This window comes from Mya arenaria, chromosome 9 (assembly GCF_026914265.1).
Source record: "Mya arenaria isolate MELC-2E11 chromosome 9, ASM2691426v1".
NCBI classification, from domain to species: domain Eukaryota; kingdom Metazoa; phylum Mollusca; class Bivalvia; order Myida; family Myidae; genus Mya; species Mya arenaria.
Window position 1 is genome coordinate 31,620,048 of NC_069130.1, and position 26,667 is coordinate 31,646,714.

General features: G+C 37.4%; 2 protein-coding genes across 8 annotated transcripts; one reads left to right on the forward strand and one right to left on the reverse strand.

The window, feature by feature from the left end:
* Positions 1-717: 717 nt before the first annotated feature.
* On the reverse strand, positions 718-15,330 carry LOC128246825 (DNA fragmentation factor subunit alpha-like). Of its 5 annotated transcripts, none has more exons than XM_052965288.1 (5): positions 15,258-15,330; positions 4,787-4,924; positions 3,481-3,639; positions 1,584-1,714; positions 718-1,384 (listed from the first exon to the last, which is right to left on the reverse strand). In XM_052965288.1, exons 2-5 carry the CDS (start codon positions 4,884-4,886, stop codon positions 1,166-1,168), a joined length of 609 nt encoding a protein of 202 aa, XP_052821248.1. In that variant the 5' UTR covers positions 4,887-4,924; positions 15,258-15,330; the 3' UTR covers positions 718-1,165. The 5 variants fall into 5 exon arrangements, with proteins under 5 accessions (XP_052821248.1, XP_052821249.1, XP_052821245.1 ...); XM_052965289.1 differs by lacking the exon at positions 15,258-15,330 and adding an exon at positions 15,212-15,234; XM_052965285.1 differs by lacking the exon at positions 15,258-15,330 and adding an exon at positions 15,020-15,044.
* On the forward strand, positions 8,123-26,667 carry LOC128246823 (peroxisomal membrane protein PEX14-like). 3 transcript variants are annotated; one of them, XM_052965281.1, is made up of 8 exons: positions 8,123-8,204; positions 16,652-16,714; positions 18,539-18,623; positions 19,054-19,188; positions 21,770-21,864; positions 22,352-22,519; positions 22,773-22,861; positions 24,998-26,667. In XM_052965281.1, the coding sequence occupies exons 1-8, from the start codon at positions 8,187-8,189 to the stop codon at positions 25,365-25,367; spliced, it is 1,023 nt and encodes a 340-aa protein (XP_052821241.1). In that variant the 5' UTR covers positions 8,123-8,186; the 3' UTR covers positions 25,368-26,667. The 3 variants fall into 3 exon arrangements, with proteins under 3 accessions (XP_052821241.1, XP_052821243.1, XP_052821242.1); XM_052965283.1 differs by lacking the exon at positions 8,123-8,204 and adding an exon at positions 16,126-16,165; XM_052965282.1 differs by lacking the exons at positions 8,123-8,204; positions 16,652-16,714 and adding an exon at positions 16,748-17,794.

Consider the following 26,667-nt stretch of genomic DNA (forward strand, 5'->3'; position numbering starts at 1 on the left):
TCAATGTGTGAAAAGTACAATACAGATTTACACAGCATGTACACATGCACCATAACTGTTGGTCGAGTGGCCTCCAGATCGACAGTGCGTGGTCATTTATCACGCTGGACAACTGGGGAGGAGGGAAGATTTTCGCCCCACAAGCATTGCAGGAATGTTTTTCACATACAAGAGCGTATTGTGATTTACGCGAGACCAAATAGTCAACCAAAGTTATTCCCCTTCAATTGAAATAATTTCAGACACTTCCTATTCGCATACGGTCCAGTGCTAAAAGCATGCACTATTAAGGGGTATATTTTTAAGTGAACACTTTTGCTGCCTGCTTACAACGAAACATTAATTTAAATTAGGAGAACAGTTGTAACAGAGTTACAGCCCAGGGGCACACAACGTGAGCTATATAGAAGATAAACAGTGGGTGACTGCATTAGCAAACAATACTAGTTTCCTTTTTGTTATTTCGAGTAAATGTAAAACTATTGAATTAAAATTATTCTTGTGCCCTTCTCAAGTTCCTTTATGAAATTGAATTGAAGTGTACCTACCTGCGTTCTGACATTCAAATATTGCATCAATTCACAATTTGCAAGTAAAATCAACTAGGATCATGCAAATAGCAGTGTGGATGGTGATGTGTAAATTATTTAACATGCTATGACATTGAGATTAAATATCCATCAATAAGTCTAAAATGAGTAAAAAAGAAACTTTATAAGTAAAGAAATATTTATTTGCAAAAGTATCGTATAATGAATATTGCATATTGAAAAATAATGTAAGCTCAATGGGTCAAGTGAATATAAACAAATTTAGAGACCACCAAGTCTTGGAATGATCCAACAATAAATGTAAAAACAAAAGATGATCGTATGCACTTCTAATTCAAGACAGCACAAAATAAGATGCTATTGAACACTTCAAACAGTAAATTGTTCTGATTTAAACAGTATTCGTATCAAGGAAGTTTAAATGACTTCAAATTACAAAATAGTGAACAAGTTCTTAGAAACTATTCAACAGTTAATTTAAAAAAGAAACGGATGTAGATGCAACAAAAAAGCTCTAAATGTATACATGTTTGATGGTAAATAATATGTAACACAAATCATGAATGTAAACATGTACAATAGTACCGGTAAAAATTAGACATGAGAGTCATCGTTCAAGTATGTGCAAACTTTTGTCGTTTACTGTTATCCTCTCCCTCCACGTAGGGGCTGTGTTCCCGCGCCTTGTGATACAGTTTCAGCAGTTCCATGGCCTCGGTCGTCTGGTGTCGCTCGTCAAGGTGCCGCTGACACGCCTCCTGCACCGACTGTGCATATGTTTCAGTCTCTCCTAGCAACATGGCCAAAGCACCTTTGTCCATGTCAGCCATCTCCTGGGAATAACATGTCAGCACTTTAGGTTTGCTGTATGCTTTATGTTTATAATTGAAACACATTTAATTGCAGCAAATATATAATATTAATACAATAATGCCAATTTATACTACAGCTGGCCTGAAAAAAGCAATAAAAACAAATTTAAAAAAGATGAAGTAAAATTGAACCAGTTTTATGAAGTATGTTAAAAGTCACCTGCAGATCTTCATTTGAGAAAGTGATAAGTCTGGTAATCTCTCTCTTCAGTCCTCCAGCCAGTTGACACACCCTATCGGAGACCTGCTTCCCGGAAGGCATCATGTAGTCTGGCTCATCCTTACCCTCAACTGAAAACACAGGCACAGAATCTGAGCAATGACTCTAAATTAGAAGTCCAGTTGTTTGATGAGCTGGATTACTGTACAACAATCACACACTGGACTGGCAAGTTGGGGACCTGGAATGGCAAGTTGGGGACCGGGACTGGCAAGTTGGGGACCGGAAATGGCAAGTTGGGGACCGGAACTGCCAAGTTGGGGACCGGGACTGGCAAGTTGGGGACCTGGAATGGCAAGTTGGGGACCGGGACTGGCAAGTTGGGGACCTGGAATGGCAAGTTGGGGACCGGGACTGGCAAGTTGGGGACCGGGCCTGGCAAGTTGGGGACCGGGACTGGCAAGTTGGGGACCTGGAATGGCAAGTTGGGGACCAGGACTGGCAAGTTGGGAACCGGGACTGGCAAGTTGGGGACCTGGAATGGCAAGTTGGGGACCGGGACTGGCAAATTGGGGACCAGGAATAGCAAGTTGAGGACCTGGAATGGCAAGTTGGGGACCGGGACTGGCAAGTTGGGGACCTGGAATGGCAGTTGGGGACCGGGACTGGCAAGTTGGGGACCTGGAATGTCAAGTTGGGGACCGGGACTGGCAAGTTGGGGACCTGGAATGGCAAGTTGGGGACCGGAATGGCAAGTTGGGGACCGGGACTGGCAAGTTAAGGACCGGGCCTGGCAAGTGGGGGACTGGGAATGGCAAGTTGGGGACTGGGAATGGCAAAATTATCAAATAAACCGATTAAATTTTGATTCCTTGTACATTGAAGTTTTCCCATAACTATGGCTTTACATAATTAGTGGGGTTTAGTTAGGAGAATTACTCTGAATGTTTAAGTTATTACTAAAAAAAATCAGAAACTACAAAAAAGTTTGAAGAAAGGGGTCAAAAAATGATTTTTTAACCTTGTATCTGCTACTACTGTTTGCAACTTACCTTTATAGCAAAGCTTACTCTTTAATCAGATAATAAAATCATGATCATTATGCCTTTTTTGCAACAGGAGAGAGTCAATTTGTACTGCAAATATTTTCGAGCAGTAAATCTTGGCATTTTGAAACCAATATAAACTGTGAATGAATGGATTGTTTGTGGGAATGAGCTTTCCCCTTATAGTAAGCTCAAACAGGGCTTCCGTTAAAGGAAGTTTGGAAGTATATTACTTCCTAGAAATGGGTTAAAACTTCCAAAAATGACTCCTTGGAAGTACAAAAACTTCCATAATTTTGAAGAAAACTTCCAAAGTTGAAAGCTTGGAAGTTCAAAATATCAAAACCTTTTGTCAATATTATCATAGTCATAATTTCAATCAGTTTAAGTGTCTTTAAGTAATGAATTATAATAATATAACTTAAAGTGCAAATTATTTGATTTTTAATATATTTGTTGAAAAATAGTTGAAAAAGATATTGTATTATGGAGACTTAAACTTCCATTATTTAGTGTAAAACTTCCAAAAATGATAGACAGGAAGTTCCTACTTCCAGTTTCAATTTCTTAATGGAAGCCGTGCTCAAAGTTGATACTTAAAAGAATACATCAAACACTGACAGTGGCAATTTAGATCTCTTTGATTTGTAATGTTGACTGACAAGCTATTGATGATGCCTTTGTTTAGGAAGTCACTTGGTGTATTTGGTGGAAAAAGCCACAATCTTTCAAATGCCCAAACAAATTAAAGGCTATAATTCATTTCCAAACATAATTATTGAGCATCTAATACAATATGTCTGCAAAATGTTTAAAATAAGTCTTTATAAACTGCCTTCTTCTTTACATACCTTCCCCCTGGCCCTTCCATTTTTGTCCATGGGCAAGCAGCATGAGTGTTGTGTTGAAAGGCAGGAACTGGAAGTAATCATCTTCATCCACCTCTGTACCATCAGCCTCAAAAACCACAGTCACTTGCTCATCATGGCGCAGTCCTAGCTTCTCCTTTGCTTTAAATAATAATATAATGGTACGTAATTCCTAACTCAAAATCATCAGCATGTGTTTTTTCTGCTATTTTTTGGAAAAGGACCGTTCTCAAAATTGGCAAATATTTCAACATCTCGCATTATTTGTTTAATTCCATCCTAAGTTACTAACAGATAATTCTGTGAATTTTAGAAAAAGGATAATTGAGTGTGTGCTGAATACAAGTCAAGATGTTCATTCCCTCTTTTTAGGATGGTTAAAATATATAGACTAGATTGCTTTGGGAATGGCACAGACATTCAGCCCCTATGAAAGGGCCGAAAAAAAACCCTTAGTTTTCTTCTAAAAATTCCTACAGGTAAACTGCGGTACAAACACTGAACAATCAATAGTACATACTGTTATACATTGAAACTTGAAATATTTAAACACTTTCTTTAAGGGACTAGATGCCAGATGGTTCCATAATCGACAGTACTTCCTAAAAACAAGACTAGAATTGTCAATACGAGCTAGTAAACTGTATGATGCTGATAATACATCATTTTACATAATTAAACATTATTTTGTTGCTATCTCAGCTGAGTTTACCCATTCAAAAATAGTGCATAATGTTTAACCAGTTTATAATGTGTATATTTAGCATGTGAAAGTCACGTGATAAGTACAGATATGGACGCTATTTTTAATTTAACTTGGATTTACGTGGTAGACAAACAGAGATTAGATGAACAAGTTCCCCAAGTTTCAAAGTGATAGCTTTGATTGTTTCCATGTAAGTGACCTAATTGCAAAACTTAACTAACGCCTCTAACGATGACAGCTACGACGACAGTGATGACGACAATCAGGTGACGAGGCGGAGTATAAAAATGAAGTGAAGGCAGAGGGTAAAAATGAAGTGGAGGCAGAGAGTAAAATAGAAGTGAAGGCAGAGGTTAAAAATATAGTGGAGGCGGAGGATAAAAATGAAGTTGAGGCTGAGTGTAAATAATAAAATGGAGTTGGAGGTTAAAAATGAATGCGGCAGTGCCTGAGCATACATAATTATATTCTAGCTAAGAACAAAAAAAAAATGTTTTAATTAAGTACAAAAAGCTTATATTGATACCTTATGATTTTCCTCACTATAAACTGCAATCATAAACACCAGCAGGCAAAATATACCTTTACTGGTGAATTCCTGCAAGGTTGATGCTGTCACAGACTTCTTATTGCTTCTGTCACCGCTCCACACTTTATATGGCCGGGATGCTGCACTCATCATGTCACGCCAAAGAGAACACAACACTGGGAATATGTAGACTACAAAATAAAACAACCTTATTTACTTAGAACAATCCATTCTGTGATGTATAAATATGTAACATAAAAACTGAAGTATTGAAATTATTGCTATTATTGCTATTTGTATATTGTTGGATTGAGCAGAACTAAGTCTGGCAGACTGTGGCCTCCTTCTTTATTAGCGCTGTGTAGTTATCTACGTCATTCACCGCTGTGTTGTATGTAAAGGCGCACAATATGGGTTTATAATGCAAAAAAATATTTTAATTTTTAATGCATTACCGTATTACCGTATGTCAACTCATTCGACTTCAATAATCAAAACAAAAGAAGCCTATGATTTGTGTACAGTTAAAAAATATAAGAGTGTTTAAAACTTCTTTTGAATAACAACAAATATAAATAATATACATAAATAAATAATTTTTTATATTAGGTACCATAAACAGCAATTGTACAAACTACCTAGTAAAACTGAGGGTTTCTTTATAACTGTTGATACAAACTGGAATATACACGCATATTAATGTACCTCGTTATGAGCATTAATATTTATGTTGTTTTTTCGACCAGGCTTCTCAAAACGGACTACATGTTGTCTGGACAGATTTTGACCAAGGTCCAATTTTCTTATAATTTCAGTCCAAATCGGCTTAGTCAGTAAAAATTGTAATACAAAAACATTTTTTGTTATTTACACTTCTCCAAACACACAGTGGACATACTTGAGGGCGATAGCTTTGCTCTGTGTTAATTAACTTCACTGTTAAGATGTCGAATAATCAGCTGATATTGTAATACCGGGTAGTCATCGACTAAAAATGTAGATTGTATTCTAAAAAAGTGTTTTTATTGAACCCTTCCCCCCAACATACTGGCACATCACACATTGCTTCAATGACTGTCAACTGAGGTAGTTTTAATGTATAATTAACGGCATCAAACCTTCTGTTTTCGTATTAGTTTTCATTCTGGTTAAGGTAGTTTCCGAACAGTATTGTTTCAGCAACTGGTTGGCATAACAAGCATAATAATGTATGATAAGCATAGCAACCATTATTTTGTATTCATTCCAAAAGCGTTTAATCTTTATGCTACTTCAGGCACAAAACTTACTCGACAGCACCATCACTAGAGCAACAGCGCCACCACTTTTATAAATATGTGCATATTTCCTTTCAGAAGCCCTGATTTATAGAACTATAAATTACAGTTATATGAAATTTGCATTCGCCAGAATGTTCTTACAGTGTGTGTAAGCAATGAAGTATACTTGAAGTACTAGCAATTCTCAAAATATGCACAATTCTGATTCGGGAGAAAAGCTCCTTGCACCACAGTTTGCACAAATTGAAATAAAATTGTAGCAGACCTGCAGTAAAAGTTTTCTTACACGGTACCTCATTCTCGATTTATAAAAAATAATGTCTGTTTAATAAAATTATCAAACAATAGTAAACAAGAGATGTTTGTCAAACATTATGCCCCCTCTAAGCGCCATGTTGTCAGGATTATTTGGACAATTGAATGAAATATGCATGGACTGAAATGATAGCTGATTTGTCATTGACATTGGATGCCTTTGAGGCAATTTTAAGATAATGATCATTCAAAGTGTGAGGATTGTAGGTATCGTTTTTAATCATGTTCAGATGATGACTGATATTTGCAGATAAAAAGGTATCATTTTAACAGCAGGAAATAAGAAAATATCATGAAATTTTAATGATGAATATGAGTTATGACCATGGACTTTGACTCGATGACCTCATCAGCTGGTCAACAAAAACCTAAATGTCAAGTTTGAGGGCCATTGGTGCAGACATTGTCAAGTTATCACACAGACAAGCTTTTTTCGTTCAAGGTCACTGTGACCTTGACCTTTGAACCAATGACCCCTAAAATTATACAGGTCAGGCGCAACCCCCAAGTCCAGTTTGAGGGCCATGGAAGCAGGCATTGTCGAGTTATCCCTCAAACAACATTTTCGCATTCAATGTACACAAAAACTAAATATCCAACTTCTAATTATGAGTTTGACGGGTTTTCTTCATTTATATTCTGTCAAAAGTGAAAACAAAACGATATTATACATGAAGGGCACCTGCCAGGCTTCAGAGCACAATTTTAAAACAATCGGAACATTTCGACCATGGCCGAGTCGTTACGATTGTATTAACGAGGTCTATCCCGAAGCTTGTCGGAGGTGGCCAAGTTATTACGATTGGATCGAGTTGTTCCCCTTGGCATTAATTGTTGTCTGTGTCAGTCAACTTTCGTTTTATTGGAAAGGTAAACAATGTGTTTTAATGCATTAAATGCTTGTTTGTACAAAATAACTTTTCACTTACATGGTAAAATATGAATTTAAACCTTTATAATCAATTTCAACCATAAAATATTTCACTTAATACAATTTCAATATTTTTAAAACATCCCCGGTTTTTGCACCAACCCGTTTAGACGTTAAGGATTGGAAGAATCCCGTATAACACATCTATTATTTTAGACTACCTTCATTGTAAAGACCACAAAAAATAATTTGAGATAAAATATTTATTGTAAATGAAAAAAATGAAGCAATAGTTAAAATACAGATATACTTTATTAGATAGACTTTAATTGTATTATCCACTGTCCATTTTTTTTTTTTATAATTTTCAGAATGGAAACTCCAGGTTGGGTTTTGACAGATTTATTCCAGTTTCTGTATTCTGTTAATATTCTCTGTATCTAGGGAAACTTCAAACATGTGTAAATTTGTTATTTCAAGGCCTATCTTGATTTTTTTTTTCAGTTTCCGGCTCAGAAATATTTATAATATAAATTAAGTTACAAATAAAAACATGCTTTGGCTAGTATGATAAATTATACGTCTGTTCTGTTCTGATACTGTTGTCAACAGTGTTGACTGCCTCACGGGTATCACGAAAATGGATGTCAGCATTAAGATTGGGTACAGCAAAAGCCAAATAAAAATAGTAGATCTACTATTGTAAAAAGTATGTGGTATACATAAAAAAATTGAGCCATGCTATCAATATTTGTATTATTGCCTTAAATCAACATACCTTGAGGTAAATCTTACAACTTTTTGAATGTAAACAAATTGTAAAATGCATTTCTGTAACGTGCCTGTTCATTGGTTGGTTGTGCGAAAGGCAAACAAATGGAAGAGTTGGTCTCTTGTGGAGTTTCTTGCATGGGAGAAAGTCCATTTTATTGGGTAGAGCGAGTAAAGACGAGCAAATCAAAATAATCGTATCGTTTACAAATAAACATGGCTGAACAGGGAAAGGTTAGGAATCAGGATTTCGTATTTTGTTAAAAATTTATTTTTTCAAAGGTGTCAGTGCAATTTCTCTTATGATTTTTGTCGCTTAGCACTAGTCATTCTAAAATGCCGTCCAAAAAAAGAGCCTGGACGGCATTTTAGAATGACTAGCTTAGCACTTGCCTAAAATAATGATTCTTATAAAATTGAGCAAAACTAGTTTAATTTAGATTTTTTCTGTAGCTGGTTATGCACCAATCAATGGAGTCGGGTCAAAAAGGCCCAGTATCAGAAAGGCCCGGTCCAGAAAGGCCTACTTTTAAATCAAAGGAAACACCTGTATAGTGTTTGTGGGTGTTGTTTTTTTGATAGAATTAGCGATGTTTGTCTTTAATGAGGTGATAATGATATTTTCACATTATCAGTTGCGGTAAGTCTAAAATTATAGATGTGTTATACGGGATTCTTCCAATCCCTAACGTCTAAACGGGTTTGTGCAAAAACCGGGGGTGTTTTGAAAAATATTGAAATTGTATTAAGTGAAGTATTTTATGGTTTAAATTGATTGTGAAGGTTTATATTCATATTTTACCATGTAAGTGAAAAGTTATTTTGCACAAAACAAGCATTAAATGCATTAAAACACATTATATACCTTTCCAATAAAACGAAAGTTGACTGACACAGACAACAATTATGCCAAGCGGAACAACTCGACCCAATCATAATAACTCGGCCACCTCCGACAAGCTTCGAGATAGACCTCGTAAATACAATCGTAACAACTCGGCCATGGCCGAAATGTTCCGATTGTTTAAAAATTGTGCCCTAAAGCCTTGCAGGTGCCCTTCATGTATATATCACTATGTTTTGACAGCAAGAAATGGAAAAAAAAACAAAACTCATAATTATTCGTAGAATATGACATTTTTATGTAAGGAACTGATAAAAAATAACATAATCTGGTAATATTTCTTGTTTTTATGATATTTTTTAGATGTTAAATGCTTTAACCCGGAATTCTGATCGGAATAACTACCCACTTTTGATACTAAACAATTTGTACGTGAAGGATTTGTCATATCAAAAAACGTAAAAAAATCCGTAAACGTACAATTATTATGCCCCCCTTCGAAGAAGAGGGGTATATTGCTTTGCACAGGCATGTCGGTATGTCGGTCGGTCGGTCGGTAGACCAAAGCTTGTCCGAGTGATAACTCAACAATCCCTGGACGTATGGTCATCAAACTTTACATGAAGGTTGGGCCTGACCAGTAGATGACCCCTATTGATTTTGGGGGTCATCAGGTCAAAGGTCAAGGTCACACAGACCTTTAATGGTAAAATAATTTTAAAGCTTGTCCGAGTGATAACTCAACAATGCCTGCACCCATGGCCCTCAAACTTGACATGGAGGTTGGGCCTGACCAGTAGTTGACCCCTATTGACAATTTGTTTTTGGGGGTCATCAGGCCAAAGGTCAAGGTCACAGTGACCTTGAATGGTAAAAGGTTGTCCGAGTGATAACGTGACAATGCCTGCACCCATGGCCCTCAAACTTGACTTGGAGGTTGGGCCTGACCAGTAGCTGACCCCCTATTGTTTTTTGGGCTCAATGGGTCAAAGGTCAAGGTCACAGTGACCTTTAATTGTAAAAGGTTGTTCGAGTGATAACTCAACAATGCCTGCACCCATGGCCCTCAAACTTGACTTGGAGGTTGGGCCTGACCAGTAGATGACCCCTATTGTTTTTGTGGGTCATCAGGCCAAAGGTCAAGGTCACAGTGACCTTGAATGGTAAAAGGTTGTCCGAGTGATAACGTGACAATGCCTGCACCCATGGCCCTCAAACTTGACTTGGAGGTTGGGCCTGACCAGTAGCTGACCCCCTATTGTTTTTTGGGCTCAATGGGTCAAAGGTCAAGGTCACAGTGACCTTTAATGGTAAAAGGTTGTTCGAGTGATAAATCAACAATGCCTGCACCCATGGCCTTCAAACTTGACTTGGAGGTTGGGCCTGACCAGTAGATGACCCCCATTGTTTTTTGGGCTCAATGGGCCAAAGGTCAAGGTCACAGTGACCTTGAATGGTAAAAGGTTGTCCGATTGATAACTCAACAATGCCTGCACCCATGGCCCTCAAACTTGACTTGGAGAATTGGCCTGACAAGGAGATGACCCCTATGGTTTTTGGGGGTCATCTGGCCAAAGGTCAAGGTCACAGTGACCTGGAATGGTAAAAGGTTGTCCATGTGATAACTCGACAATGCCTGCACCCATGGCCCTCAAACTTGACTTGGAGGTTGGGCCTGACCAGTAGATGACCCCTATTGTTTTTGTGGGTCATCAGGCCAAAGGTCAAGGTCACAGTGACCTTGAATGGTAAAAGGTTGTCCGAGTGATAACGTGACAATGCCTGCACCCATGGCCCTCAAACTTGACTTGGAGGTTGGGCCTGACCAGTAGCTGACCCCCTATTGTTTTTTGGGCTCAATGGGTCAAAGGTCAAGGTCACAGTGACCTTTAATGGTAAAAGGTTGTTCGAGTGATAACTCAACAATGCCTGCACCCATGGCCTTCAAACTTGACTTGGAGGTTGGGCCTGACCAGTAGATGACCCCCATTGTTTTTTGGGCTCAATGGGCCAAAGGTCAAGGTCACAGTGACCTTGAATGGTAAAAGGTTGTCCGATTGATAACTCAACAATGCCTGCACCCATGGCCCTCAAACTTGACTTGGAGAATTGGCCTGACAAGGAGATGACCCCTATGGTTTTTGGGGGTCATCTGGCCAAAGGTCAAGGTCACAGTGACCTGGAATGGTAAAAGGTTGTCCATGTGATAACTCGACAATGCCTGCACCCATGGCCCTCAAACTTGACTTGGAAATTGAGCCTGGCCAGAAGATTGTCCCTATTAATTTTAGGGGTCATTGGGCCAAAGGTCAAGGTCACAGTGACCTTGAATGATAAAAGGTTGTCCAAGTGATAACTCAACAATGCCTGCACCCATGGCCCTCAAACTTGACATGGAGGTTGGGCCTGACCAGTAGATGACCCCTATTGATTTTAGGGGTCAAAGGTCAAGGTCACAGTGACCTTGAAAGCAAACTCGACAATTCTTGGACCTATGGTCATCAAACTTGACATGAAGGTTGGGCCTGCCCAGTAGATGACCCCTATCGACTTTTGGGGTCATCAGGCCAAGGTCAATGTCACAGTAACCTTTAACGCAAAAAAGTTAACAAATCTTCCCCCACTGATTTCTCAACAATGCCTGAACCTATGATCATTAAACTTGACATGGATGTTTAGCCTGACCAGTAGATCACCCTTATTGATTTGAGGATTCATAGAGCCAAAGGTCAAGGTCACAGTGATTTTGAATGGTAAAAGGTTGTCCGAGTGATAACTCAACAATGCCTGAACCCATGGCCTTCAGACTTGACTTGGAGTTGCATCTGACTTGTAGATGACCCCTTATGATTTAAGGGGTCATCGGGTCAAAGGTCAAGGTCACAGTGACCTTGAACGAAAAAAACTTGTCTTGTGATAACTTGACAATGCCTGCACCCATGGCCCTCAAACTTGACATTTAGGTTTCTGGTGACCAGCTGATGACTCTGGATTTTGAGTTCATAGAGTCAAAGGTCATGACGGTCATAACACACTTTATCCTCACACTTTAATGGTCATAATCTTAAAACAGCAACAAATCAGCTGTCATTTTGGTCCATGCATATTTCATTCAATTGTCCATATAATCCTGACAACATGGCGCTCAGGGGGGGGGGCATAATGTTTGACAAACATCTCTTGTTTGGACTACAGTTGCGGTGTGCCTTTGATATTTCGCGGTTAGTAATGTTTGGCAGAAGAAGTGTGATAAAGATATATTCATACTATGTATGTGTGACATCTTTAATAATATACTCAAAATAGAGTATATCTATATCAAATGTATAAATTAAAGAACTGCAATTGTAACCACGGCCCCCCACAGGTCCGGGGGTATACAGGGGATAGCCGGGGAAATGGGCCGTGTTTTTACCTTCCAGGTGGCCCCGCAGTGCCGGGTGAATGCAGTGGTTTTGTCTTCACGCCAAATATAGCGGGAAATTGGCCTTATCCAGGGTCCATGGGGTGTGGGGGCATTTGACGGATTTTTTTACCAGCAGTTAGTTCCCGCAGGGCGGAGATTTTGCCCGGTCTTGGCTGGACTGAAAGTCAAAGTCCCTGCTATTCCCCGGACCTCGGGGGGCCATGGTTACAATTGACTAGTGCATTAGTGGGTGTAGAACAGAATTTGTCCACTCATTTTTGGAAGGTGATTATTTTAAATAATCGCCTCCTTTAACCATAACCCAGGTGCCTATAACCCATGGAGCCGTCGGTGTCACTCTAATATGTTTTACTCAATATAGTTCCACTCTTGAACATTTTCTACATTACTGTTACTTGTAATCACTGCTTGTGTTAGCCAATGTTTTATTCGTATTAAATAGAATCTTAGTATCAATTTAAATAGCTGATAAATGAATATATCACATATTGGGAAAATGCTCTTGTTGAAAGAACTACTTTCGCATATTTAAGAGCCCCTTTGCAGTCAATTTGATGTTATGTATCAATGTTTTTCTTTTTATTTTATAGGTATAATTTCTTCTAATGGGTCTTCAAAAATCTTCAAATTGTAAATGAATAGAAGGTGCACAGAAGCCTAGATTAAAAAAAAAATGTTGAAATCTGCATCTGATCTGTTTTATTTATCCCTGTTGCAAGGCATCAATGACATGACTGAATGTGTTTTATCATATTATGATTTTACTGGTTGAAGAGCAGTATCAGGTGGGAAGCACTAGCCGGCGCTATTTTCTACTTTCATTTAAGTTTTTCATGGAAATTTTAAGATTTTTTTGTTAATATGTGTAATTTTGCCTTGAGTGTTCAAGAAACTTCAAAAGAATTGTGTACATTTTGTGATTGGTGTTTCCAAAAAATACATTAAATCTGAATGTTTGTCAAGTGTGGTTTGTGCGATGAAATTTTCATTTGGTCAGTTGAATACTGTTGATCCCATTTTACCCATCAACCGTATTTACCATCTTTGCATCTGGGAAAAATACCATATGGTCAGAAAAATAATCAATAATAGTCATCTTAGAACCTTCAAATCATAATATTTACACCTCAACTTCCATTCCTTAAATGAACTGCCTTTCGCCAATTGCGTTCATCATTCGATGAACGCAACATCTTCGGATATGTTCGGATCGCAATTCATTGCATAACAATATACATGAAAACTATTGATCTTGCTATTGTTTGTATTGTGTCAGCAGGTCCCGTAAAATATAAATCAACATTTTAAAAAGTCCTTAGTTATTATATTTTAAAAGTTTTGTTTCCAAAAGTGTTTCAATTTAATGTTTAAAAGTGATTTCAAGTGGTTGATCTTTTCCCGCGTTATTGTGATGTCATTTGAAAAAAAATGTTTCCGGTAACAGTCGGGTGGTCCTATTTACAGAATGGGTAAGAAAGGATTACTGAAAGGTAATCCGAAATGAAATGAAGTATTTTTTTAACGTTCTTGAATAAAATAATGAACTATTGGTATAAATATAAGGAATGAATTGCGGGTTTGATGTCATTATCGCGGATATGAACGCAAGTGGGCCAGTCAAAGTACGCGTGGAGTCTTTCGGACTCCACACACTTAGACCAGCCCAATTGCGTTCATACCCTGACATCAACCCCGCAATTCATTCCTGACATCAACCCCGCAATTCATTCCTTAAAACGAAATGAGGTTCGACACACACCTGAACCAAGTGAGGTTTTAAACTTTTAGACGCCCTACCAGTTTGCATATTTATTTGTAACAATTTGTTTTCCCCCAAACGATGTATTATCTGTATTGTAATTTGAATGACAACATCCAGGAATGGTATTTCATTATATCGCTTGACTTGTAAAATAAAAAAAAAATGTATAAATCTAACGCCAATGAGAACACCCTCAATTTAAAATTAACCTTAACCTTTATATTGTTTATCAAGCGAGACAACTCATACATACAAATGCTCCCTGGCAAATGGCAACAATGGTGATAGCCAGCAGGAGCCCTTACTTGTGTACAGTACACTAATAGTGTAAGACCTACTTTTTGTGACCAAAACAGTGAATTTATCATCTGACTGCCTCCCGCTGTGAATCACTCGGCGTAAGAATTAACGATCGCTGTGTTCATTGCAAGAAACACCGCAGAAACTCAATTAGGGTATCATTTTGTATAAATTACAATCTAAATTGGCTATGATTGCTTTAAAGCACTGCTTATGAATAGCCACATCGCTAATTTGTTTTTACAGTAAACACATTGTGATAATGTGTGACAGAATTCTTCAGACATTGGAACTGGCCTGTTTATATAAAAACAGTACAACTCACTTTTCAGCAGTACTCTCTACACTGTATTACTCAAAATCCAGGACTTAAATTACCATTGTAATGGTTTGATTTTAGATCTATCTGTCTGGCATGTGAGTATGATAGTATGCCTTTATTACTGTTCTACCTTTAATTGTTTAATGCATTGGGCCAATCCCTAATGTATATGAAAAATGGGCATATTGTTCTCCATCTTGTGCAATTAATTGCACAATGAACTCTTTTATCAACAACATTAGTTTTGCTGTAAAGGACATTCCATCCTAAAACAGTGTATGATGTTGACCTGTCATCCTTTCTATGACTATTTATTAGGGATGCAAACGAATGGCAAAATTGATATTCGAATATTCGGTAATTCTTTCGAACGAATATTCGAATAGTTGATTACCAAAATACATCTTTTAAAAGTTGTAGTAAACTTTTATAATATTCTCTAAAGTAATAGCCGGGGCATTTTAGCTTTTCCTTGTCGTAATAACTACGCGTGGCGGACCCTGAATAACACCAAATGAGCCTCTGAAATTCTCCATTTCAGAAAGACAAAAAGTCATACTTTATCAACAGAGAAATTAACAAAAACTTTTTATTAATATTCCTCTGCCTTCATATTTGTAAATAACGTGAACCTAGATGGATTTTTGGTCAAATGGCGTTATGTGCCAATGGAGAGTAACCGTAGGAGGAGCAGCCTCGTTCTGGGATTGACCTACTGTGAAATCATTAATGTTCGTGGGGCATTAATGTTCGTGGTTTTCGTGGGTTGGGTGAACCACGAATTCAAGATCCCACGAAATATAAACCCTTTAATCACTTTTTCAATTGCCTTGTTACGTACATACTCTAGTATATTCTTTACAGAGGTCGCAGTATACAGTGTTAAAACCTGACTCACTGTATAACTTACGATCATTATTCTGTTAATATATTATAACTGCCATTAACAAATAATCAACCAAATCAATTAAATGTGTTTTATGCAGCAAATGACAGTTATAAGCACGTGTTTAAACGTGTGCTGTTAATGAAAATCTCCAAGTTTACAAGATGTGCGTGATGAGTGTCCATACTCGATTTTTTTATTTAATAAAATAATTAATCGATTACTAGTATATTGAAGGTTACTAAGCACCGAACGTGACAATATACGCACCTTTTCGGTGTTTTCACAGTTTGCAAAATTCTTAATTGGCATTCAATGGCTTCCCCTATCTGTATTTATGATCAGGGTACATCTTCTGTTATTACCTTTATTCCCAATTAAATCGATAAGTGACATGGGTACATGCACTAATTGGCATGTCGTACCACATTAGCGAGTGTCATAAACCCAGTGACGTAGAAGACGGAAATCACGGGCCAGCGCGTGGATATTATGCAGACGATCTAGGACGATCGCATCTTTTATTTATTTTTATTTTTCGGCAAACCACGAAATTTCATGCCCACGAACATTAATGATTTCACAGTATAATATATAAACTACGGAAAAACTAAACCAACTTGGGAACTAGTCTATTTTAGATTTTCTTAATTGGTAGAAGCAATTTACCTAAAATAATTGGATTTTTTTTTTGTCGTTTTCTGTCACTCCCCGTGTTTTTACATTAAGCTAGTTATTGTAAAAACACGGGGACTATTTATAGTACCCGACGATATGTCCCTAAATGATACATGCCGCGTGTTTAGTGTATTGTCATCACATTCACACCTCTGGCATTATGGGCCAATCGTTGTTTAAACAAGACAAACGAATCTTAAATACAACAACATAGTTGTAGGCAAAATATTTATTATCATTATTATTCAACAAAAAAAACATCGAATATTCGAATACCAAACGTTTGATCGAATATTCGAATATTCGTTTGCATCACTATTTATCTACTTATGTATACATAGGTATAACGCTGAAAAGTTTAGATGTTGGTGTGATTTTTTATATACATTGTTTTATATATTTGGATAATAAAGTACAAAATTAATATTAAATTTCAGTGTAGGTTTTATTCTTCTTTTCCAGAATGAGATTGATGCAAACGCAGGTCATGCAGTCTCGCAATCGGCAATGATCAGAGAAGATCTGGTAGGTATATAGCTTCATCTCCCTTAGAGGCAATCTGGAAGGTAACATAGCTTCAACTCCCTTAGCGGCAATGTGGTAGGTAACATAGCTTCATCTCCCTTAGAGGCAATCTGGAAGGTAACATAGCCTCATCTCCCTTAGAGGCAATCTGGAAGGTAACAAAGCTTCATCTCCCTTAGAGGCAATGTGGTAGGTAACATAGCTTCATCTCCCTTAGAGGCAATCTGGAAGGTAACATAGCTTCATCTCCCTTAGAGGCAATCTGGTAGGTAACATAGCTTCATCTCCCTTAGAGGCAATCTGGAAGGTAACATAGCCTCATCTCCCTTAGAGGCAATACGGTAGGTAACATAGCTTCATCTTGCTAGCAGTAGTGATCAATGAAGATCTGGAAGGTACATAGCTTCATCTCCCTTAGAGGCAATCTGGTAGGTAACATAGCTTCATCTTGTAAGCAGCAGTGATCAGAGAAGATCTGGTAGGTAACAACATAGCTTCATCTCCCCTAAGTTACAGGCAATCTGGTAGGTAACATAGCTTCATCTCCCTAAGAGGCAATCTGGTAGGTAACATAGCTTCATCTCCCTTACAGGCAATCTGGTAGGTAACATAGCTTTATCTCCTTTACAGACAATCTGGTAGGTAACATAGCTTCATCTCCCTTACAGGCAATCTGGTAGGTAACATAGCTTTATCTCCTTTACAGACAATCTGGTAGGTAACATAGTTTCATATCCCTTACAGGCAATCTGGTAGGTAACATAGCTTCATCTCCCTTAGAGGCAATCTGGTAGGTAACATAGCTTCATCTCCCTAAGAGGCAATCTGGTAGGTAACATAGCTTCATCTCCATTAGAGGCAATCTGGAAGGTAGCATAGCTTTATCTCCCTTAGAGGCAATCTGGTAAGAAACATAGCTTCATCTCCCTAAGAAGCAATCTGGTAGGTAACACAGCTTCATCTCCCTAAGAGGAGGTTTGTTAGGTAACATAGCTTCATCTTTCTAGCAGCAGTGATCAGAAAATATTTGGTAGTTAACATATCTCCATCATGCAAGCAGCAGTGATCAGAGAAGATCTGGTATGAAACAAAACTTTATCTCCCTTAGAGTTAGAGGCAATCATGTAGGTAACATAGCTTTATCTCCCTTACAGGCAATCCGGTAGGTAACATAGCTTCATCTCCCTTACAGGCAATCCGGTAGGTAACGTAGCTTCATCTCCCTTACAGGCAATCTGGTAGGCAACATAGTTTCATCTCCCTTACAGGCAATCTGGTAGGTAACATAGCTTCATCTCCCTTACAGGCAATCTGGTAGGCAACATAGCTTCATCTCCCTTACAGGCAATCTGGTAGGTAACATAGCTTCATCTCCCTTACAAGCAATCTGGTATGAAACATAGCTTCATCTCCCTTAGAGTTAAAGGCAACCAGGTAGATAGCATAACTTCATATTTCACGCAGCAGTAGTCAGAACAGATCTGGTAGTTAATATATCTCCATCATGCAAGCAGCAGTGATCAGTGAAGATCTGGTAGGTAACATAGCTTCATCTTTCAAGCAGCATTGATCAGAGAAGATTTGGTAGATAACAAAAGTTCCTCATGCAAGCAGCAGTGATCAGTGAAGATCTGGTAGGTAACATAGCTTCATCTTGCTATCCTTTACTTGGGAAAAAGTACATGCAATCGCTTCTTTCTAAATATTAAATAACACAGGTAACCTTGTCATGTATTTACTTTCAATATCTGCCTTTGCCTAATTCATTTATCCAACTTATATTTCTAAATCAAAGTTGTCACAATGCTTTTTTTTAATCTGTAGGTTGCCACTGCGGTGAAGTTTTTACAGAATCCCAAAGTTCAAGCAAGCCCTTTGAGTCAGAAGAAAGCCTTCCTTGAAAAGAAAGGTCTCAAACCCTTTTATCTATGTTGCGTGTCAATTTGTTTTCCAAAATTGCTCTAAACTGAATATGAACTGCAACTGTTGTTTCTGTGCTGTGGTCTGTAGTACAAGTATAGAGTTACTATTTCTTCAGACTTTTGCTCTACTGAATAACATTTTTAAAACATTACCAAACAATAGTCTGTCTTGATAATTTGTGATGCATTTTCGTAATTTGCAATAGTGATAAGGAGGATATGAAGTTCAACAAAACAATATACATATGTTTGGTATGCTGGACATTAGAGTTGACCAAATAAGCTCAAATAATCATGTATGTTAAAGCATTCTTAAATTGCAATGCTACATGTGTTTCAGTTTATGTACCACTGTTTTGTCCAAGTGAAATCATTTCTTCAACAACTGCATTTATAACTGATGGGAAAATTTTCCAGGTTTGACCAATGCAGAAGTGGAGGAGGCAGGCAGGAGGGCCGGGGTCCAGTCAGTTGTATTCAGTAGCCCTGTTGCTGAGAACCAACTAAGTGCCGTCTCCCAGACAAACAGTCTGCCAACAGTGATAGCTAAAGGTATAGGCTTCTATTTTTACTTCTTTGACATTTGAAGTATTTGAAAACTTTTTCAGTGGATCAGTGGAAAATGCACCATAATATAACATTTATTGAATCAGATTTTTCAAAGTATTGAAGGAGAATTTTATGCAAGAGCTGCATAATTTGTACAACGATCCAAAAATTGTATGTTTGACATCAAAGAGTGATGATATTAATCAGTAACAACTTTCTCACAATATGGTGAAGTGACAAGCAGTCATATCAGTTTCAGACAAGTACACGAAACCAAGTTCTAATGCATCTTTTAGGTTATTAAAATCATTTGTGAAAAGATGCCCTGCCTAGGGGTTGCAAATTGAATGTATTGTTATGCCCCCCTTCGAAGAAGAGGGGTATATTGCTTTGCACAGGCATATCGGTATGTCGGTCGATTGTTTGGTCCGTCGGTAGACCAAAGCATGTCCGAGTGATAACTCAACAATTCCTGGATGTATGGTCATCAAACTTGACATGAAGGTTGGGCCTGACTAGTAGATGACCCCTATTGATTTAAGGGCTCATCGGGTCAAAGGTCAAGGTCACAGTGACCTTTAATGGTAAATGATTTTAAAGCTTGTCCAAGTGATAACTCAACAATGCCTAGACCTATGGTCATCAAACTTGATATGGAAGTTGGGCCTGACCAGTAAATGACCCCTATTGTTTTTGGGGGTCATCGGGCCAAAGGTCATGGTCACAGTGACCTTGAATGGTAAAAGGTTGTCCGAGTGATAACTTGACAATGTCTGCATCCATGGCCCTCATACTTGACATGGAGGTTGGGCCTGACCAGTAGATGACCCCTATTGTTTTTGGGGGTCATCGGGCCAAAGGTCAAGGTCACAGTGATCTTGAATGGTTAAAAGTTGTCCGAATGATAACTCAACAATGCCTGCACCCATGGCCCTCAAACTTGACTTGGAAGTTGAGCCTGACCAGTACATGACCCCTATTGATTTTAGGGGTCAAAGGTCAAGGTCACAGTGACCTTGAAAGTAAACCCGACAATTCCTGGACCTATGGTCATCAAACTTGACATGAAGGGTGGGCCTGACCATTATATGACCCCTCTTGACTTTGGAGGTCATCGGGCCAAGGTCAAGGTCACAGTAACAGTTAACGCAAAAAAATCAACAAATTTTCTCCCAGTGATATCTCAACAATGCCTGAACCTATGATCATCAAACTTGACATGGAAGTTGGGCCTGACCAGAAGATGACCCTTTTTGATTTTAGGAGTCATCGAGTCAAAGGTCAAGTTTACAGTGACCTTGAATGCGAAAATGTTTCGAGTGATAACTCGACAATGCCTGCACCCATGGCTCTCAAACTTGACTTGATGTTGCGTCTGATCTGTACATGACCCCTTATGATTTTAGGGGTCATCAGGTCAAAGGTCAAGGTCATAGTGACCTTGAACGAAAAAATCTTGTCTGTGTGATAACTTGTCAATGCCTGCATCCATGGCCCTCAAACTTGACATTTAGATTTTTTGTGACCAGCTGATGACTCCTAAAAGGTCATGGTCCTAACACACTCTTTCCTCACACTTTGAATGGTCATAATCTTAAAACTGGCTCAACGTCATCTAATGTCAGTGACAAACCAGCTGTCATTTCGGTCCATGCATATTTCATTCAATTGTCCATATAATCCTGACAACATGGCGCTCAGGGGGGCATAATGTTTGACAAACATCTCTTGTTTTCTTAAAGGGATTCAGTCATGTTTTTGGGCCATTTTTCTTTTCACAGAATGCATCTGAAAACACTAATATTATAATTGTTTTACTCTTTGAAACCAAAATTGCAGAAAAAAAACAAAACAATTTATGTATTAAAATAGAGCAGTTATTCATCATTATTGCATGTTAATAATAACAAACTATTTTTCATCAATTTACTGGGCAAATTTCCATTCAAATCAATTTTCTAATTTATAACACTTTTTTTACAAACAACTTTATATTATAAAAAAAAATCATAAATCATGAGAAAAATCGAAAATAAAAGAAGCAAGATTTTAACATTTGTTCCACATTTCTGCATTTATCATCAATTAAACTTCGTGAAGGTTTTTAAAGAAATAATGGTATAAGACAAAAAATTCGAATTATCATAATTTAAAATAAAAAATCATTTAAAATATGGATGTCTTAGAACATTGGATGAGTGTATTAGTGAGTTATGCTTCACCATTCTTCTCATCACTATTAGATAGGATCTGACTTATTTGTAAATATTCATGGCAAGATGAGAAAGAAATTCAAGCTTCAAATTATATCATAAGGAACCATATTTGCCCCCCAAGATGTTCCCTAATCATTGATTAGTATGCAAGTTTAAACTGAACAGGTGAATTATGTAAAGAAAAAAACGCTATATGTCAAAATTAATCAAAATTTAATGTTGTACTAATTTCAAAGTCATTGTTAAATAATCGAGGGAAAAAAAATAAAACACAAGAACAAATACACAAAATACAAAATGGAAATACACGGTATAGCTAGTTTCACGATCATTGTTAAATGCATGATTGTGAACTGCATTATATATAGATGTTGAGATGACTCGGTGGATGAAGGCCCGTGAGGTGTTGGCGGTTGTCACTATGTTGGTCGGGGTCTCTTACGCTGCTCAAAGGCTCTACAAGGTACACCTGCCTCTGTATTTTCTATCAATAATATTGGTTTATATGCCACTTAATAGTATGTAGCTTCATGAAAATAAAACCTATTCCAAACACAGGGTTCTCAATAAGTTTCGGTTGAACCATCTCAAATAGTAAGGTCACCGACCAGCTTTTACTTATTCTACTTCAAATTCATTTAGTTTTCTAAATTTGAACCAGCCCAATTGCCATTTGAACCGTCCATTTTAGCCGTCAGCCGGTTCTTATTGAAATCTCTGCAAACACTTTAATACGGTAATTCAAAAGTTTATAAAGAACTGCTGAATTAACTCATTTGATTACTTTTATAGACTCACAAATTTTGTCATGACATGGTTCTTAAATCTTAATACAATAGTTCATGTTAAGCTTTTATTTTAACAGACTGTGTATGTAAAACCTTTGTTACAGCAGAATACTGTGTCAATGTTACATGAATTGTTTCTGAATCAGATTATATTTTGCTCAGGAGTTCATCAAACCATGGTTGTTTGGGACCCAGACAGATAGCAAGCGTTTAGATAAGCTAGAACGGATCATCACAGAGACCAACGAGAAGCTTGTTAACATCGGGGAGGTTCTCGACAAACAGCAGGAAAAGCTCCAGATACTGTCACATGACATTAACAGAAAAACAGTAAGGATTTTTTTGACAAAATAAAGTCCAATAATAGCAGTCTTATCTTTAAATCATATGCCTTTGATTTATTTGTGTTAATGTTTGTTTTTAGCATTTTCTGTGTTCAAATTATTCATTTGTTTGCTTCTTACATGCAGTATTTGGACTTTTTTTAACCCTACGTTCTCTGTTAATATTATAAAATTTGTACATTCATGTACAATTTTGTGTTGGAGTTTTTGAGTTTCATTAATTTATATTTTGGTTACAGAGTGATGGTTCATATGCATCTCAAAGTACGACAGGATTTAGCGAAATCAAAGCCGAGTTGGCTTCACTAAAAGGCCTTCTTCTAAACAGGTGCATTTTAGCTAAAACGTAGTTAAAACATGTTTGATTGAATGTATAAAGTAAGGAATATATTACATGTAACATGCTTAAACTATATTTATTATATGTTTTCCAGTGGTTTATTGAGATTTATCAGTGAATTAAAAATCTAATTCTCTGTTTCTAACAGGGAAAATATCAATTAGATATTCATCACTGCTGTGAATTTTAGCCCATTCTCATGTCCATATCAAATTTCAGTGTGCTCAGGGCTTGGACGCAATTTTAACAATGGCATTTCAGATATAGCATGTTCAGATACAATTTGGTGCACTTTTCTGAAAACCTTAATCAAATGTAATTCTTCACCAGGTTTTCACTAAGTGAAACATGGTAATAAGAACGACGTACATCGTTGTTTGGGTGGCTTGGCCTGAGGTCTGCGTCAAACTAATCTATGGTTTGTAAGGTATCAAATAATTTGGGGGTTGGTCAAGGTAAAGGTCACTGTTACTAAGATAGAAAGAAGGTTGGTATTAAATATTTAAGTTAAACTTAAGTTTGGATTGACATATATTGTGTATATAGGTATATAGGAAGAGTTTATGGAGACCTTTCATCGGAACCTGTTTGGGGCCCCTAGGGTCACTGTTATTAAAAGTAGGAGACGGTTGAAAGTGAATAATCTAATTAAGATTGACATAACTTGTAGGAAAGGTGTTTTATGGGGTACTAAGATTGACATAACTTGTAGGAAAAGTGTTTTATGGGGTACTAAGATTGACATAACTTGTAGGAAAAGTGTTTTATGGGGTACTAAGATTGACATAACTTGTAGGAAGAGTTTATGGGGCACTAAGATTGACATAACTTGTAGGAAGAGTTTATGGGGCACTAAGATTGACATAACTTGTAGGAAAAGTGTTTTATGGGGTACTAAGATTGACATAACTTGTAGGAAGAGTTTATGGGGCACTAAGATTGACATAACTTGTAGGAAGAGTTTATGGGGTACTAAGATTGACATGACTTGTAGGAAGAGTTTATGGGGCGCTAAGATTGACATGACTTGTAGGAAGAGTTTATGGGGCACTAAGATTGACATGACTTGTAGGAAGAGTTTATGGGGCACTAAGATTGACATGACTTGCAGGAAGAGTTTATGGGGCACTAAGATTGACATGACTTGTAGGAAGAGTTTATGGGGCACTAAGATTGACATGACTTGTAGGAAGAGTTTTATGGGACACTAAGATTGACATGACTTGTAGGAAGAGTTTATGGGGCACTAAGATTGACATGACTTGTAGGAAGAGTTTATGGGGTACTAAGATTGACATAACTTGTAGGAAGAGTTTATGGGGTACTAAGATTGACATAACTTGTAGGAAGAGTTTATGGGGTACTGAGTTTATGGGGTACTAAGATTGACATAACTTGTAGGAAGAGTTTATGGGGTACTAAGATTGACATAACTTGTAGGAAGAGTTTATGGGGTACTGAGTTTATGGGGCACTAAAATTGACATAACTTGTAGGAAGAGTTTATGGGGTACTAAGATTGACATAACTTGTAGGAAGAGTTTATGGGGTACTAAGATTGACATAACTTGTAGGAAGAGTTTATGGGGTACTGAGTTTATGGGGTACTAAGATTGACATAACTTGTAGGAAGAGTTTATGGGGTACTTCCATGAAACTGCATTTGGGGCCCCTCTGGTCAAGGTCACTGTTAATAAAAACCAAAAAAATTGAATCCTACAAAGAAGGCAACAGGTTTTCAGTCAATCATTTAAAACCTGGTTTTGTTGCTTTGCAGTGTTTCTTGTATATATATATATATATATATATATATATTTAGGTAGATATTACAAAGAATATTGTTCCTTTCAATGTAAAATCAATATTTCACCATGTGAACACCTATAGAAAATAGTACACTCTTGACTGAGTCACTCATGTACTTTTGGTGCTCACTCTGTGAAATATAATGCGATTCTTACACAGAAACAAACAAATTTCCTGTATTTAATACATGGTGCTAAGAATCATAACAACAAACTTATATTCTAACACCACTAACATCAGCTTAGAATACATAGTAGTAAATAATCAGCTTACCACAGTATGAAGTACAAAGTACTAAGTCAATACTTTCCTATTGCAGACGACAGTTTCCACCAATGCCAACAACCACACCAGTTTTACCAGCTTGGCAGCTAGCGAGCACAGCTGCTCAAAACACCAATCAAAAAGGTGCAGCCTCACCTTCAAGTGGGGAAACCCCAGATATAGCTTTGTCAGCTAATCCTGCATCTGGAGCACCAGCAAAGCTTGTTATAAGTGATAACACAGATACTGAAAATAGTAACAGTGGCACATCTGATGAAGTTGTCACTCAAAGTAACTCTCCAGAAGATGTTAGTATGAAATGGGATAATGTTAGTACAGCTGATGATAGCAATGTTGAATGTGCAATAACAGATATAGACAGTGATGTTAAGTTTACACAAGAAGATGATGGACTAGAAAAGTAATGGAAACATTGATTAAATGGTACAACTAAATTGAAATAAGTCTGATTTTTAGCTTGACTATTCGAAGAATAAGGAGAGCTATCCTAGTCACCCGAGCATTGGCGTAGGCGTAACCACTTATGTTAAAGTTTGCATACCACCTCAAATATTTTCAAAGTCCATTGACATATGGCTTTGAAACTTTGCACACTTGTTCACCATCATGCCCCCAACCTTTACACAGGAGGAGGTAACTCTATCAAGCTTTTTGACAAAATTATGCCTCTTTTTCTACTAAGAATTTACGTTAAAGTTTGCGTACCACCTCAAATATTTTCAAAGTCCATTGACATATGGCTTTGAAACTTTGCACACTTGTTCACCATCATGCCCCCAACCTATACACAGGAGGAGGTAACTCTATCAAACATTTTGACAAAATTATGCCCCTTTTTCTACTTAGAATTTACGTTAAAGATTGCGTACCACCTTAAATATTTTCAAAGTCCATTGACATCTGGCCTTGAAACTTTGCACGCTTGTTCACCATCATGCCCCCAACCTGTACACAGGAGGAGGTAACTCTATCAAGCATTTTGACAAAATTATGCCCCTTTTTCGACTTAGAATTTACGTTTAAGTTTGGGTACCACCTCAAATATTTTCAAAGTCCATTGACATCTGGCTTTGAAACTTTGCACTCTTGTTCACCATCATGCTCCCAACCTGTATTTAGGAGGAGGTAACTTTATCAAGCATTTTGACAAAATTATGCCCCTTTTTCGACTTAGAATTTACGTTAAAGTTTGCCTACCATCTCAAATATTTTCCAATTTAATTTATGAAAATATCACAGCACATCATGTATTGCATTGAAATCTAATCTAATAGTGATCCATGCATGTTTTTTCCAAAACTTTTCAATCCATACACCGAAAAGCGGTGGAATAGTCGAGCGCGTTACAACGATTGTGAAGAAAATTATGGCAACTTATACTATGTCACTCTCATTTGCACGATGTTGTGGGAGAGTGTGGTCTTATTGTGTGGCTGGGAATCTAACCCGGGTCGACTTTGTGAAAAGCGAGTGAGCTAACCGGACAACCAATGATTTGTTGAATAGGTAATAAGGACGAGTCCTCCATTTTCAATATTTGATTAAAATTTTCCTACTGATATTGTTTCCCTGATACATACCAAAGAGATATAATGTACAGTAGAAAACTATTGGCTCGATACTCTGGGGATGGCCTTAATACTTCAAGCCTACCACATTTGTAATTTCAATTCATATGTTAAATAAAGTCATGTTTACCCTGTT

Excerpts from the sequence above, each read along its gene's own strand:
- LOC128246825 (XM_052965284.1), bottom strand. The coding sequence starts at position 7,853 with ATGCTGACATCCATTTTCGTGATACCCGTGAGGCAGTCAACACTGTTG. Across the intron at positions 4,925-7,780 it reads AGTATCAGAACAGAACAGAC|TCTACATATTCCCAGTGTTG; the intron begins GTATAATTTATC and ends TTTATTTTGTAG. Across the intron at positions 3,640-4,786 it reads GCAGGAATTCACCAGTAAAG|CAAAGGAGAAGCTAGGACTG; the intron begins GTATATTTTGCC and ends TATTATTTAAAG.
- LOC128246823 (XM_052965281.1), top strand. Across the intron at positions 16,715-18,538 it reads CAATGATCAGAGAAGATCTG|GTTGCCACTGCGGTGAAGTT; the intron begins GTAGGTATATAG and ends TTTAATCTGTAG. Across the intron at positions 22,520-22,772 it reads ATGACATTAACAGAAAAACA|AGTGATGGTTCATATGCATC; the intron begins GTAAGGATTTTT and ends TTTTGGTTACAG.